Below are 14,032 nucleotides of genomic sequence, written 5' to 3'. Positions count from 1 at the left end.
TGTACATAACTTATATGTATACTTTTTATGTATTTATAAGTATATGTATTTTTAAATTCAGGAACTCCCTCTCAGGAAACTTGGCCAGGTGTTTCTTCAAATGATGAGTTCAAGAACTACAACTTTCCAAAATATAAACCACAGCCTCTAATTAACCATGCACCCAGGTAATTTTCTTTTTAAGTTAAATGGGAAAAAACTTAAGTCTTTTGAAGCATTAGCCATGGCAAAGTGTCAGGGGAATTATATATATATAATACACATATACATTTCTTAAATATTTTAGAATATACTTAGTTGAATTTGTGTCTTCATATGTCAAATGAATTTCATACTTTAGTGACCAAGAATTAGAATAGGGCTGGGGAGACAGCATTAATGGTTATGGAAAGGACTGTCATGCTTGAGGCTCCAAGGTCCTAGGTTCAGTCCCCAGCACCACCAGAAGCCATAGCTGAGCAGCATTCTAGTCTCTGAAAATAAAAAAATTTAAAAAAAAAGAATTAGAATATAAGTGTTAGAATTCTAGGTTTTATGTTGTTCCTTTTCCAGAAACACATTGAATAGTGCCTTATTCAGTATCACAAGGCTTAGAAAGAAATTTATTCTTCTTTCTGCAGAATCATTCTATTTACTAACAAATCTAACAAAATGTAGACAGTAAATCTTGACTCTGATGCAAGGTGACAAATGATTATTAGTGACATACTTTGCATTTAAAGAATCTAGGGCTGGGGAGACAGTATATAGGGATATAGGGCTGTGTAAAGTTCAGTCTTCCTCACTGTCATAAGCCAGAGCTGAGTGGGGGACAAAAAGAAAAAGGAATATAAACTCCTTCTGGGGAGCCGGGCGGTAGCTCAGGGGTTAAGCGCACGTGGCGCGAAGCGCAAAGACCGGCTAAGGTTCTAGGTTCGAGCCCCCGGCTCCCCACCTGCAGGGGGGTCGCTTCACAGGCGGTGAAGCAGGTCTGCAGGTGTCTGTCTTTCTCTCCCTCTCTCTGTCTTCCCCTCCTCTCTCCATCTCTCTCTGTCCTATCCAACAACGATGACATCAACAACAACAATAACTACAACAATAAAAACAACAAGGGCAACAAAAGGGAAAATAAATAAATATTAAAACAAAAACTCCTTCTGAGCCCTCATCTCTTTTAAAACAATTATGTTTGTTAATAGTTTGTTACAAGTTTTTAAGATTACAGTGCACAGTTCTGTGTTCCCGCCCTCCCACCTCCCAGAAATAACCACCATAGTTCTCTCAAGTCTTAGAAATAGCTCAGCTCCGAGTTTGCATTCCCACCAGCAATGTAGTGGAGTTCCCTTTTCTCCACAACCTCTGATTCCCTGGTTTGTTGAGGTAAATCATTCTCTCAGGTGTGAGATGGTATCTCAGTGTAGTTTAAATTTGCATTTCTATTAATGATAAGCGAAGTGGAACATTTCTTCATGTGTCTATGGTCCATGTGTATCTCTTCTTTAGAAAACTGTTCAGTTCTTTGGCCCATGTTTGTTTGTTTGTTTGTTTGTTTTAAAGAATTCATTTATTCATGAGGAAGATAGGAATGAGAGGAAGAACCAGACCTCACTCTGGTACTTGTGTTGGCAGGGATTGAACTCAGGACCTAATGGTTGAGAGTCCAGCACTTTATCCATTGCGCCACCTCCTGGACTACTGGCCCATGTTTTTATTGGGTTATTTTTGCTTCTGTTGTAGATCTGTACCAATTCTGTTAGATGTGTAGTATCAGTTGTTTGTGTGATGTGTGATGTGCAAATATCTTCTCCCATTTTCTTGGTGGCCCGGTCATCCTGTGTAGTTTGTTGGTGATGTGTAGAAGCTTTTTAGTTCCATATTACCCGATTTATTTATTCTTGTTTTCATTTCCAATATCCAGGGGGTTGTGTCTCTAAATACATCTCTGATGTGAAGCTCCTGCAAGCTTTCACCACCATTTTCTTCTATGAATTTTAGAGTTTCCGGTCTAACATCTAGATCTTTAATCCATTTTGTGTCAGGTGGTGGTCTGGTTTTCCTTTCCCACATGTGTCTGTCCAGTTTCCCCAGCACCATCTGTTGAAGAGACCTTCTGTACCCCACTGAATGGCTTTGGATTTGTCATATATTAAGTGTTGTATTATGTGTGGGCTCATTTCTGGGAGCCTTCATACCCTAAATGTTAGCCACTCAACTTTTTTTTTTCTTTTTTCTTTCTTGGTTTGCATTTGTTTGTTTTTGAATGCATAGTGTCACTGTTCCCAGGCCACTTCTATTCAGAGAGCCAGGGCAGTATAATACAGCATTGGAGTTTGCTCCAGTGTTTCGGGAATCCTGTGTGACGCAGCGACTCAAACCTGGGTCACACGATGATAGCAAAGTGTGCACTCCACCTTCTGAGCTACCCATGGAGCCCTCAGCTGATGCTGCTTCTCACATTTCCCTCCACACCCAGTTTCATCCAAGATTCCAATTAAAATATGAGTGAGAACACACTTACTTGAGTTGCATTGCATTTTCAGTAAGTAACATAGTATAACAAACCCCTTTGATTTTTTTTTTCATCTTTCCTTTAGGAATAAAAGAGGATACTGAGATAACTAACAATGTTTGCTTTGATCAAAAGACATTTTACATAGCTGGCAACATAATATATGCATTGTTTCAGTTTACTTCAGGGGAGAATAGCAAAGGCATTTTTTATGCCACAAATATGTTTACTCTATGGTTACTATAGCAACTATCTTAATACCTGAAATAGACTTTCTTAGGAGACGTAATAGCATGTGCTGGACCTTTTGCGTTTGCTGCCTCTTCCTAGTGTCACAAGCCCTTGTGTTGTCATTGTATATTGCTCACTGTCTAGTTAGTGCTCAGTATGAAAAGCTGAAGCTCCCTAGACAGGTCATGACTTTAGCATTTAGCTTGTCTGTGCACAGGTCACTGTGGGCATTTGTCAGAATAGCAGACTGCAAAGGATGAAAGAGTCTGGATAATGTCTAGGCCATAATATCCACAGGATACCAAAAACGAGTGGAGGGAATGGGGGATATTTATTTATTCACAGTTGGCTTTTACCAGGGAAAGGCCAGGAAGGATGGTCCTGTGACTTCTTTTCCATCTCGTTCCTTTCCTTCTTCCTCCCTTTATTCTGGTGGCACATGCCACTCCTTGACTGACCTTTTTATTTTATTGATTTTGTTTGTTTCAAAGAAAGGGGGGACAGATAAAGACATCACAGCACTATTCCTCCCTCTGAGCATAGTACTAGTACTGAGGTGAACCCGTGCAGTACCAGGGCTCGACTCTGAGTCCTCAGGCCTGGGAAGCTGCATGCTCTGCCTTGCGGGCTGTCTCCTGACTAGAACCTGCAAGCGGCTTCTTTCTTATCAAGAGACTGTCCCACTCATATAATCACGAAACTGTTTACTCCTCTAGTATTAACTTCACTATCATAATTATCTTTATCTGCTATATTATTAGTTTTATAGCCCTTTTCAATTTTTTTGAAGTTACTGAGGCACTATTTGAAGAGAACTTCATAGCTTCTAATTCTCAACACTCTACAAAACTACCTCGTAAAAAATCTCTTGAATGAGGGCCTGGGCAGCAGCATACCAGGTTGAGTGCACATCTTATCATGCACCAGTGTTGTTAAAATTTCGGAAGCTCTTGCTGGCCGGGCTGGTCTAGCTTCACAGTGGTGAACAGAGATGCGGAGACAATGGCTGGGCAGGGAAGCTGTATTTCTTTATTCAGGAACAACGATTCACAAACTAAAACAATCACCAAACAGAACTCTGCTGTCTCTTTGCGGCGGTGCAAGCACTCTTTCCTTTTCTGTAACTCGGGAACTCTCGAACTCAAGAACCGTCTCTTACTCTGGAACTCAGGAACCCAGGAACTCTGTCTCTCTGGCACTCTGGAACTCTCATACTTGAGAGCCCTCTGAAACTCTGGCACACTGGAACTCTCTCTTACTCTGTCACCCTGAAACTCTCGAACTCCGGAACTCAGGAACTCTGTCACTCTGGAACTCTCTCTTACTCTGTAACTCTGAAACTCTCGAACTCTCGTACTCAGGAACTCTCTGAAACTCTGGCACACTGGCACTCTCTCTTACTCTGAAACCCTGAAAACTCTCGAACTCAGAAACTCAGGAACTCTGTCACTGTCGAACTCAGGAACCCTCTCCCTTACTCTCGAACTCAGGAACTCTCTCTCGGGGTTCCTTGGGGCGGGGCCAAGCAGGCCTGCGAAATTAACAGGACTGATCCAATTCTCTTAGCGGGGGGAGGGCTAGGACAAACCAATGTAAAGCATACGACACACCAGGACTTGGGTTCAAGCCCCCAGTTCCCACCTGAAGGGGGAAAGTTTCACAAGTGGTAAACAGTTGTCAGCAGTTGTCTCTCTGTCGCTCTCCCTCTCTACCCCCTCCCCCCTCAATTTCTCTCTGTCCTATCAAATAAAATAAATGAGTAAAGTTCTTTTAAAAATCTTGATTGATGGGGGGTCAGGCGGTGGCACAGTGGTTTAAGCGCAGGTGGCGCAAAGCGCAAGGACCAGCGTAAGGATCCTGGTTCGAGCCCCCAGCTCCCCACCTGCAGGGGGGTCGCTTCACAGGCGGTGAAGCAGGTCTGCAGGTGTCTATCTTTCTCTCCCCCTCTCTGTCTTCCCCTCCTCTCTCCATTTCTCTCTGTTCTATCCAACAACGAACAACATCAGCAATGGCAATAATAGTAACCACGAGGCTACAACAACAAGAGCAACAAAAGGGGGAAAAATGGCCTCCAGGAGCGGTGGATTCATGGTGCAGGCACCGAGCCCAGCAATAACCCTGGAGGAAAAAAAAAAAATCTTGATTGATGTCATTTCTGTGCTATTAATGAACCATCGTGATACATCTTAGAGTCTTTGTGTCAGTTTTCACCTACATAATAGGAAAATGATAGTTTTGTGCTCCCAGTGGTGTTAATGTGAAAGTTGATGCAATTTACGTAAGTTTTCCTAGTAAATGTAACTTTGTTTTGAGACAGGATGGGCATTGTTTTAATAAAAAGGTCTGTTATTGAATATTGAATTGAAACCTGGTTATTATTCATGACTCCTTAAAAAGTATATTTGAGGATAAAACCAATTTTAAAGCAAACAAGTGACTATTTTAGGACTCCTGATTTTCTCTGAAAAGTTCTTACTAACTTAGGTAAAGAGAATAGCCACATGTTTTTCTGTTGTTTCTAGGTTAGACTCTGAAGGAATTGAGTTGATATCAAAATTTCTTCAGGTAAGTTGCATCTCACTTTGTGATTCCTACCTGGGCAGTTATCTCTAAGCATGTCTGTAAGGGCTCAGCTCCCCCTCTCAGGTACGGTTATTTATGTAGTGGGTAGCACAGCTGACGCGTGTACTTAAGTGGGGGAAAATGTCATTCCTCTGGGGACTGGGTGGCAACGCAGCTGGTTGAGCCACACGTGTTATAATGCACAGTGACCCGGGTTTGAGGCCCTGGTTCCCACCCCACCTGCAGGGGGAAAGCTTTGCAAGTGGTGAAGCAGGTCTACAGGTGTCTCTCTGTCTCTCTTCCCCTGTGTCTTCCCCTTCTGTCTTGATTCATGACTGTCTCTAATAAATAAACATTTTTTTAAAATGTTTATTTAAAAATGTTTTTTAAAAAAGTAATTCCTCGGAATGCTTTTGCATTTCTTACTGCACCCAAATAGTCTGAGGTCAGTTGCTGGCATTGAGCCGTCTTCGGTGCACTGCATGCTCTATCATTTACCTACCAGCCTACTGGCTGCTCTGCCTACAAATGCCATTCATGTACCCATGCAAAGCAGGAGGAAGAGAAAAGATGAGGGTTCTGTCAGCCACATTATTTCTCTTGTATGTAGGAAGGAAAGAATTTCCCAAACCCTGCTGCAAGGCTTCCTAAAACTCCTGAGTCAGAACATTAGAGTCTGGAAGTTGGGGAACAGGATTATCTTGCTGAGCTTAGACTTAGAACCTCGTGATTCATCAGCAGAGTTGGGAGCACGGATACCCCAAACAAGTGTGTGTTAACTCCTGAGTGAAAACAGGGAGGTGATTGTTGAGTGGATACTTGCAGAATGTTTGTCATAAAGGTATTGGTTATATTTTTAGTGACTCTTTGATGCTCATGACAGAAGAAGTCAAAGAAGACATCAGAAATGCCCTTCTTATCATCACTTCTGAAGATAAGATGGGGTCTAAATTTTGAGTTAGGAGCCAACTTGGAGGGTCCATGTGGTGGCTCATCTGGTTGAGTGCACACATTACTGTGTGCGAGGACCTGGGTTCAAGCTCCTGCTTCCACCTGTAAGAACCAGCTTGGAGTTTTTGAACTGAGATGCAGTCATTACTGTATAATCTCAGTATCAACTCAAATGTGAGCGTATCTGAGATACTCTAGCTTGATTCTTTAAAAAATACATAGTTGGGACCAGGCAGTGGTGTATCCAATAGAGCGCAGACTTTACAGTGTGCAAGGACCTGGGTTCAAGCCCCTACTCCCCAGTTGCAGGAAGAAAGTTTCACAGTCAGTTGAACAGTGCTACAAGTGTCTCTCGTTCTCTCTCCCCTCTTCATTTCTCTCTGACTCTATAAGATAAAAATTTTAAAACTAAACTTATTTCTACTGTAAAGAATATAAACATTATTTTCAGTGATGAAGATACAAGTAATTGTAAATGCTAATCTGTAACATCCCCCTTAAACAGTATTTAGAGACAAAAGCTAACAAGTTACTACTTTTTTTTTTACAGTATGAATCTAAGAAAAGAGTCTCTGCAGAAGAAGCTATGAAACATGTATATTTTCGAAGTCTGGGACCAAGGATTCATGCTTTACCTGAAAGTAAGAAAGTCTGAACTCTTCCCTCCATCCCTACCTCTTCCTCTTTATTTTCATTTATCTAGAGTTGGAGACTAGTATGAATTTGGGGTTTAGGAATTAGTTATGAGTTAAGATTGTTGATTTTTAAGCTTAAAATTCTATTGTCCTATCTTTTTTGTAACTAGATGAGAATTCCTTAGAGGGAGATGTTGACCTTGTTTGGTTTATCTGTGCTTTAATTTCTTTTATCACTAAGAACATAGCACCTTCTCTTAAGGAATCAATATTACATAGGTACGGGCCATTGAGCTTATTGGACTGAATATTGAGGTTCCATTAATGAGACTGAGCCACATGCATCTGGCATATTGTTGCTGGGGGTCAGTCTCAGGGCCTCCCCCTCGGGGCCCATCACTCTCTCCACAGCTCCGTCTCTTGGACTGCTGGGATCGAGCTTCTGAATGCCTTCTGATGGGAGGGCGCATCCTAGATTGACCACTCAGTTAGTGAAAGTGGGTTTCAGGCAGACTTGTAAACCTAGCCCAAGCCCAAGGCTGGCTCCTTGTGAAGGTAGATTTCCTTGGGCAGGTAGAAAGGTGATTTTCCTCAAGGTTCTGGGCTGCGTAGGGCTTGCAGGTGCCCTGAGCCAGGCCTGTTAGCAAGCCAGCTTCTGGGGTGGGTGGGCAGGGTCTTAATAAGAAAGAAGAAGAAGACCAAAGATGATTTTCCTCAACTGTGATCACTCAGACCTTACTGCCCCCGTGGCAACATTGAGCACAGTGTTAGTCACTGGAGTAGCCGACATCTCATCCCTGAGGTAGTTGCTTGATTTTACTCAGGACTTCCTTTTCTCTTTTCCTTTTTTTTCCTCTTTCTTCCTTCCTTCCTTTCTTTCTGTCAACCTGAAGAAACATTCTTTTAGATTCTACAAAGAAATTAAGATATGCAATACTCCAGTACTCATAATTCCAAAGCACTGATATGTCATGAAATTGATATACTGTGTATGCATAGCTTTAAGTGCATTTGCATCTTGTAAAGAAATGTGGAGGTCCTTTGAACTGATCTACTTGATTTTACATATAAAAACACTACAATCCGGAGAACTGATAGGTGTACGTCAAGCCTAAAAACTAGCTGATGGATTAGAACCTAGAATTCCTAGATCAGAATACCTTAACAGATCCCTAGATCAGAATACCCTAACAGATCCCTAGATCAGAATACCCTAACAGATCCCTAGATCAGAATACCTTAACAGATCCCTAGATCAGAATACCTTAACAGATCCCTAGATCAGAACACCCTAACAGATCCCTAGGTCAGAATACCCTAACAGATCCCTAGATCAGAATACCTTAACAGATCCCTAGATCAGAATACCTTAACAGATCCCTAGTTCAGAATACCTTTACGGATCCCCAGATCAGAATATCTTAACAGATCCCTAGATCATAATACCTTAACAAGAAAAGATTGGTGTTTTGTATTGCATTGCCTCACCATGAAAACAAAAACAAAACAAAAAGCAATGAAAAAACTTATGTTTTATAAACACTTTTTTTGTTTGTTTTTTGCTTTTCATCCCTAGGTTCTGCCTGTCATGAAAAAACTTCGGGGGGTGGGTAGTTGGTGGCACATTTACATTACAGTACAGGACCCGGGTTCAGGCCTCTTGCCCCCACCTGCAGCGGGAAAGCTTTACGAGTGGTGAAGCAAGGCTGCAGGTGTCTCTGTTTCACTCCCTGCCCCCTTCCCTCAATTTCTCTGTCTCTATCCAATAAAAAATAAATAAATAAATGACATTCATTTTTAATTTTACCAGTATTTGACTTTAAAATTGAGTGAGATGTGTGGTATGTTAGGAGAATATGCGAGAACTGAGTTGCTAAAAGCTGCATATCAATTTTCCATTCTTACTTTTGGATGGTATTAATCCATCAAGGTTTACTGATTGAAATCAAGAATGCTCAAAGTCTTGTGTCACTTAGAACTTGCCGTATTGTTTTTTTGTTTTTTTTTTCTGGATAGCGGGTGAGATAGAGAGGAGAGACTCCATAGCCCTCCTACAGACCCTGGAGCGAACGGAGAATGGGGTCCAGCTCAGCGGCAGAACGTTTGACTGCAGGTCTTGACACTTTCCCTTGGCCTGGGGCTCCCACGCGCCTTAGTCAGGGCCTTGCATGGCAGAGCATCTGCTCACCAGGATGGCTGTCCCAGCCCTCTCCTGATACTTCAGTGAGGCTGAAATGAAGACTGTGTGGGAGAGAGAGCTCCCGGCATAGGACGTGTCCCCCTCCACGCACGTGGCCCAGGTCCAAACCCTGGCACCGCGTGGAAAGGGGCTGCAACAGCACTGGAGGAAGCTCTGAGGCTGTGGTATCTTCCCCCCTTTCTCTCTCCCTCTCTCTGAATGAAAGATGTGATCTGAGAGAGAAAGGGTGTGAGGGTGGCAGGGAGGGCAAGATCATGTTGGTTTTTTAAGGTGACATTTACATTTCATTATTAATACGAAGTCTTATAGTTTGAGGTAGACATTGTACAAAGCAGTTCCTGGATTTTCTCTAAGAATCTGAAGTTTGAAGACTTCTTACCTTCATTCCACCACAGGGAGACAAGTCAAGGACAAAGAGACTAGGTCTCCCAACCCCATTTGGCCCTAGAGAGAAATGATGTGGATTCCGTCAGACAAGGTCTCAAAGCTCGGCATCAAAGTTGAGTCGGGTATAGAAGTTCTCAGGAAGATAATTTTGTTTGTTTTTTTTTCTAAACATTAGGACACAAAGGAAACTTTGAGCCATTGAAAAGGGATATGAATTAAATGACTTTTCTGATAGTTGGTTTTCTATGTGGATTTATAATGTTTGACCTTCAGCTGATGATTTTTTCTCTGCATTTTAGGTGTATCGATATTCAGTTTGAAAGAGATTCAGTTGCAAAAGGACCCGGGTTTTCGAAACTCTTCCTATCCAGAGACAGGTGTGTTTGTCATAAACCATTTCACGTGTCGATCATGAAGTGTTGCGTGGCAACAAACCTTTGGTTTATAGACTAATCAGTAAAGCTATTGATGTATAAACCACTGTACAGTGCACTCCACAACTGTGTGTGCTTAGCATTGCACGTACTCACTTTTCTGGATGATGTGGGCAGCTAAGTAATTCTTCAGAGAGAAGCCTGGCTCAGTCGAGTCAGGGATCCTGAAAGCTGCAGATGGCACAAAGGCCTTTGCAAGTGGCCTGGCTGGCTTGATCACTGCACACACCATCCCTGGTACCTGAGGCAGAAGACACACACCTTTGCTTCCCTAGTCCTCAGCTTCACCACTTGGAAGCAGAGAAGCTGTAGACCGACCCCCGTCGACTACAGGGTCATTTAGGACAGTGCCGATCACTCTTACCGTGGAATGTTAGCTTCTGCTGGTGGGAACGTAGCTTCCTAGTCACCCGATACTGTTATGTGGGATGAAACTGAACCTTGAGCTGCCTCATAAGATGACTTTATGTTTTAGGACATGGGAAGAACAGAAGACAGAGCATGCTCTTTTAAGTCTGGTTACATGCTTTCAAGCCCAGCCCCAGCTCCTTACCAGTCAACGACTCAGATCTGAAGGCAGAGATTTCTTTTGGTGGACTTGGAATCTCCGTTTGTCTACACTGTCCTCTCACAGTGGAGTCTTTTTATTCCAGACCTACAGATTGTTTTTATAGTTGTTGTCACAGTGTGACAATTTTTTCTGTACAGTTGACTTTAAGGTCTTCTCTGCCGTTAGAGCCAGTAGGTTACAGCTACTGATGGAACTGTAGCTGCATTTTTGTGCAGACTGCGAAACACAGTGCATTATTTATTGCGGAATCATTGCTGCTAAGTAACTACTGTCTGTTATTTAACACAACAGTTGAATGCCTGAAGAAGTTGCAGTGGCTTTGCTAGATGTGAATGTGTCTGTTTCTCCTCACAGTTTGTTTTACTGCTGCATTTTCTTTGTTTTTAAAATTAAACTGCAGTGTTTCCTGGAATGTAAATTTAGCTTTGCTTAACAGTAAAATAAGTGAGCCATCTTCAAGATTCTAAGTTCATGCTGTATAGCTTTTTATTGAACACACTGGCAAATAGAGTAGCCCAGAAATGGATCAAGCACATCATGTCCAGGAACCAGGCCAAGTGAATACCTTACATTTTTTGAGGGTCTCGCACTAGATGTCAGCAAGTCTAAGCACCAGAACCCTTCATTTATACCTCTCCTCATTGTAGAAGTATTTCTGCATATCACTGATTATTTGTATTCTAAAACACTTGTTTTGCAACGTGTTTTAACTTAGCTGAAACTAAATTATACGAGTCCAGTCAAACATGGGAGGTTCTGTTTCTGTTTGGTTTAAATCCAGTTTACTTCACTTGGGAGCTGTTGTCCATTTCAGCGACATTCACTTGGATTCAGCTGAAAGCTGGTCCTATGTTTTGGAAATGAGCCGCGATGAATCTTAGTGAGAGAGCTGAGAATGCGAGGAGTGTTTGAAGCCATTGTGTAGGCATCATCTGTTTACCAGAGATAATAAAGATCAGTTTTAATTATGCATCTCTTTGAACATCATAAATACACCTAGGTGTTGGTAACTGTTTTAAGCAATCGTGTTCACTTTTAAGGACTATTTGTTTAGAGCATCTTAGAAGCTACAAAATGTAATTGCTATATTTTAAAATGGCCATGTAAATTTCTGGCTTATATATCATGAAAGTAGGTATAACTGAATTTTTTTTCCTGACATTCACTGTAAAACATTCAGGGGTCCTTTCATTTCTGTTCAGGAAATCTTGTAGTTTATTGTTATTTAACAGTATTAAGTGAATTTTTGTATATTTCATTTTAACTTTATTTGTGAATAGTGATTGTAGCATGTTTTGGGGTGTTATTTTAATATTTCCTGATAGTGAAATTTTAATTTTTTTAAAAAAAAATTCTGAAGAAACAAGACTCATGTGTAATGGTGACTATTGGACCACTACTGCTTTTCACGTTTGTAAACTGGTTTTATGTTAAACCCTGTAGCCTAACAAACTGCTGTTATTTCTGACAGACATGTATTAATATTGTATTTTGAAGGTTATAAATATCATGTGGAAATCCCTCTGTTTTGTTTTGAAATTTATAATAACAGAATCTTCATGTTGTTAAAATATGGTTTAGCTGAGTCACAGTTCTTTCTTGGGGAAGGAGGTTACACAGAAAGGGAGCCTTTTTTTTTTTTAGATAGGATTGAGAGGGGAGGGGAGATAGAGAGAGAGAGAAAGACACCTGCAGACCTGCTTCACCACTTGTGAAGCGACCCCTCTGCAGGTAGGGAGCCTGGGGCTCAAACCGGGATCCTTGCGCAGGTCCTGTGCTTGGTACTGGGTGTGCTTAACCGGGTGCGCCACCGCCTGGCCCCGGGAGCATTTTCTTATGGGTCTCAAATGTCACTGTCCTAATAGTGGTGTTTATGGTAACCATTTAGTGATCTAGTGATATAATTTCATTGGCTAGTATTTTCAGTTATGAAGTATCAAATTTTCTATTGCATAGATCATATGTTTTATTTGCTGCAGATTTGATAAAAGCAGTTCTTGACATGAATGGTAAAGGAGTCTAGCGGTTATATAAAAATCGTTCTTCCTACCCTAAGAAGTCCTAGGGATTTTTCTCATTTTACTGTGGAATTTGATATATTTTGGATACTTAAGCACCATTTGGATCCTGAAAATACTGTAATGAAGAGAATTGAGGCTCAGAAATTCTGAACCTTGAACACTTACAATTCGTCTTAAACTGACATGGTTCTTGAAGGTAAGAGAGGAATGCCTTTTTTGTTTTCACCCCAAACAATGTTGTTAACACAAATAATCTGTCACTCTTGAAGTGTCAGAAGTGTTTGCATTCTTTTTGTTACTTTATTAGCTTATATTTAAGATTACGTGTTTGTTTACATGAAAGACTACCTTTGGAGCGTACAACAATTCATGTAATTTTTCTTTCTTTCTTTATTATTGGATAGAGACAAAGAGAAATGGAGAGGGAGAGAGACACCTGCAGACCTGCTTCACCACTCGTGAAGCTGCCCCCTTACAGGTGGGGGCCAGGGGCTTGAACCCAGGTCCTTGTGCATAGTGATGTGAGTGCTTAACCAGGTGCGCCACTGCCGGCCCCCTTCATGTAGTTTTGATTGTGCTTTTCTACTTTTAAAAGTGGTGATAAAAGACAAAGCAGGGAGTCGTGCGGTAGCTCAGCGGCTTAAGCGCACATGGTGCAAAGTGCAAGGAATGGCTACAGGATCCTGGTTCGAGCCCCCAGTTCCCCACCTGCAGAGGAGTCGCTTCCCAGGCGGTGAAGCAGGTCTGCAGGTGTCTGTCTTTCTCTCCCCCCTCTGTCTTCCCCTCCTCTGTTCTATCTAACAATGACAACATCAATAATAATAACTACAACAGTTAAAAAAAACAAGGGCAACAAAAAGGAAAATAAATAATTTTTAAAAAGACATAAAGCATGAGACTCACCATGTTGCTCTTCTAAATACATAGTACACTGCTGTGCACCAATTGCAATATTTATTTCCAAGATTTTTCATCATTAAATTAAAAAATAGCCCCCATCCCAAGTCTTTGTCCCATTTACAGTTTTTTTTTTTTGAATTTATTTATTTTCTCTTTTGTTGTCCTTGTTGTTTTTCGTTGTTGTTGTAGTTATTATTGTTATTGATGTTGTCGTTGTTAGATAGGACAGAGAGAAATGGAGAGAGGAGGGGAAGACAGAGAGGGGCAGAGAAAGACAGACACCTGCAGACCTGCTTCACCGCTCGTGAACTCGTGAAGCTCGGTTCGTGATCTCGAACCGGGATCCTTATGCTGACCTTGTGCTTTGCGCCACCTGCGCTTAGCCCGCTGCGCTACCACCCGGCTCCCTACAGTTTATTTTTACGCACAGTGACATGTGATGGAAGGAGGAGTTTCATTCTTCCGCACATTTCTTTTTGCCTCCAGGGTTATCACTGGGGCTCGGTGTCTACACTACGAATCCACCGCTCCTGGAGGCCATTTTCTCCATTTTGTTGCCCTTGTTGCTATTGTTGTTGTTATTGCTATTGGATAGGATGGAGAGAGTTGACGCGGCAAAAAGGGCACCTGCAGAAATGCTTCACCATTTGTG

The 14,032-nt window shown here is 41.7% G+C and overlaps 1 protein-coding gene across 2 annotated transcripts in view; it reads left to right on the top strand.

Moving 5' to 3' along the window:
• The window catches only part of CDK17 (cyclin dependent kinase 17), an 87,407-nt gene extending 74,729 nt beyond the window's left edge, over nt 1-12,678 (top strand). Inside the window, exons 13-17 of one of the 2 annotated variants that reach the window (XM_060195575.1) lie at nt 62-167; nt 5,242-5,284; nt 6,783-6,873; nt 9,754-9,831; nt 12,439-12,678. In XM_060195575.1, the coding sequence (XP_060051558.1) occupies nt 62-167; nt 5,242-5,284; nt 6,783-6,873; nt 9,754-9,831; nt 12,439-12,482 (362 nt within the window). In that variant the 3' untranslated portion in view covers nt 12,483-12,678. Of the gene's footprint in view, nt 1-61; nt 168-5,241; nt 5,285-6,782; nt 6,874-9,753; nt 9,832-10,363; nt 11,982-12,438 lie in introns of those variants that run through there. The other variant, XM_060195576.1, reaches the window with a different exon arrangement.
• The last annotated feature ends 1,354 nt before the right edge of the window (nt 12,679-14,032 follow it).

Source organism: Erinaceus europaeus, chromosome 7 (assembly GCF_950295315.1).
Source record: "Erinaceus europaeus chromosome 7, mEriEur2.1, whole genome shotgun sequence".
Lineage (NCBI taxonomy): Eukaryota > Metazoa > Chordata > Mammalia > Eulipotyphla > Erinaceidae > Erinaceus > Erinaceus europaeus.
This window is presented reverse-complemented; position numbering and strand designations above follow the sequence as displayed.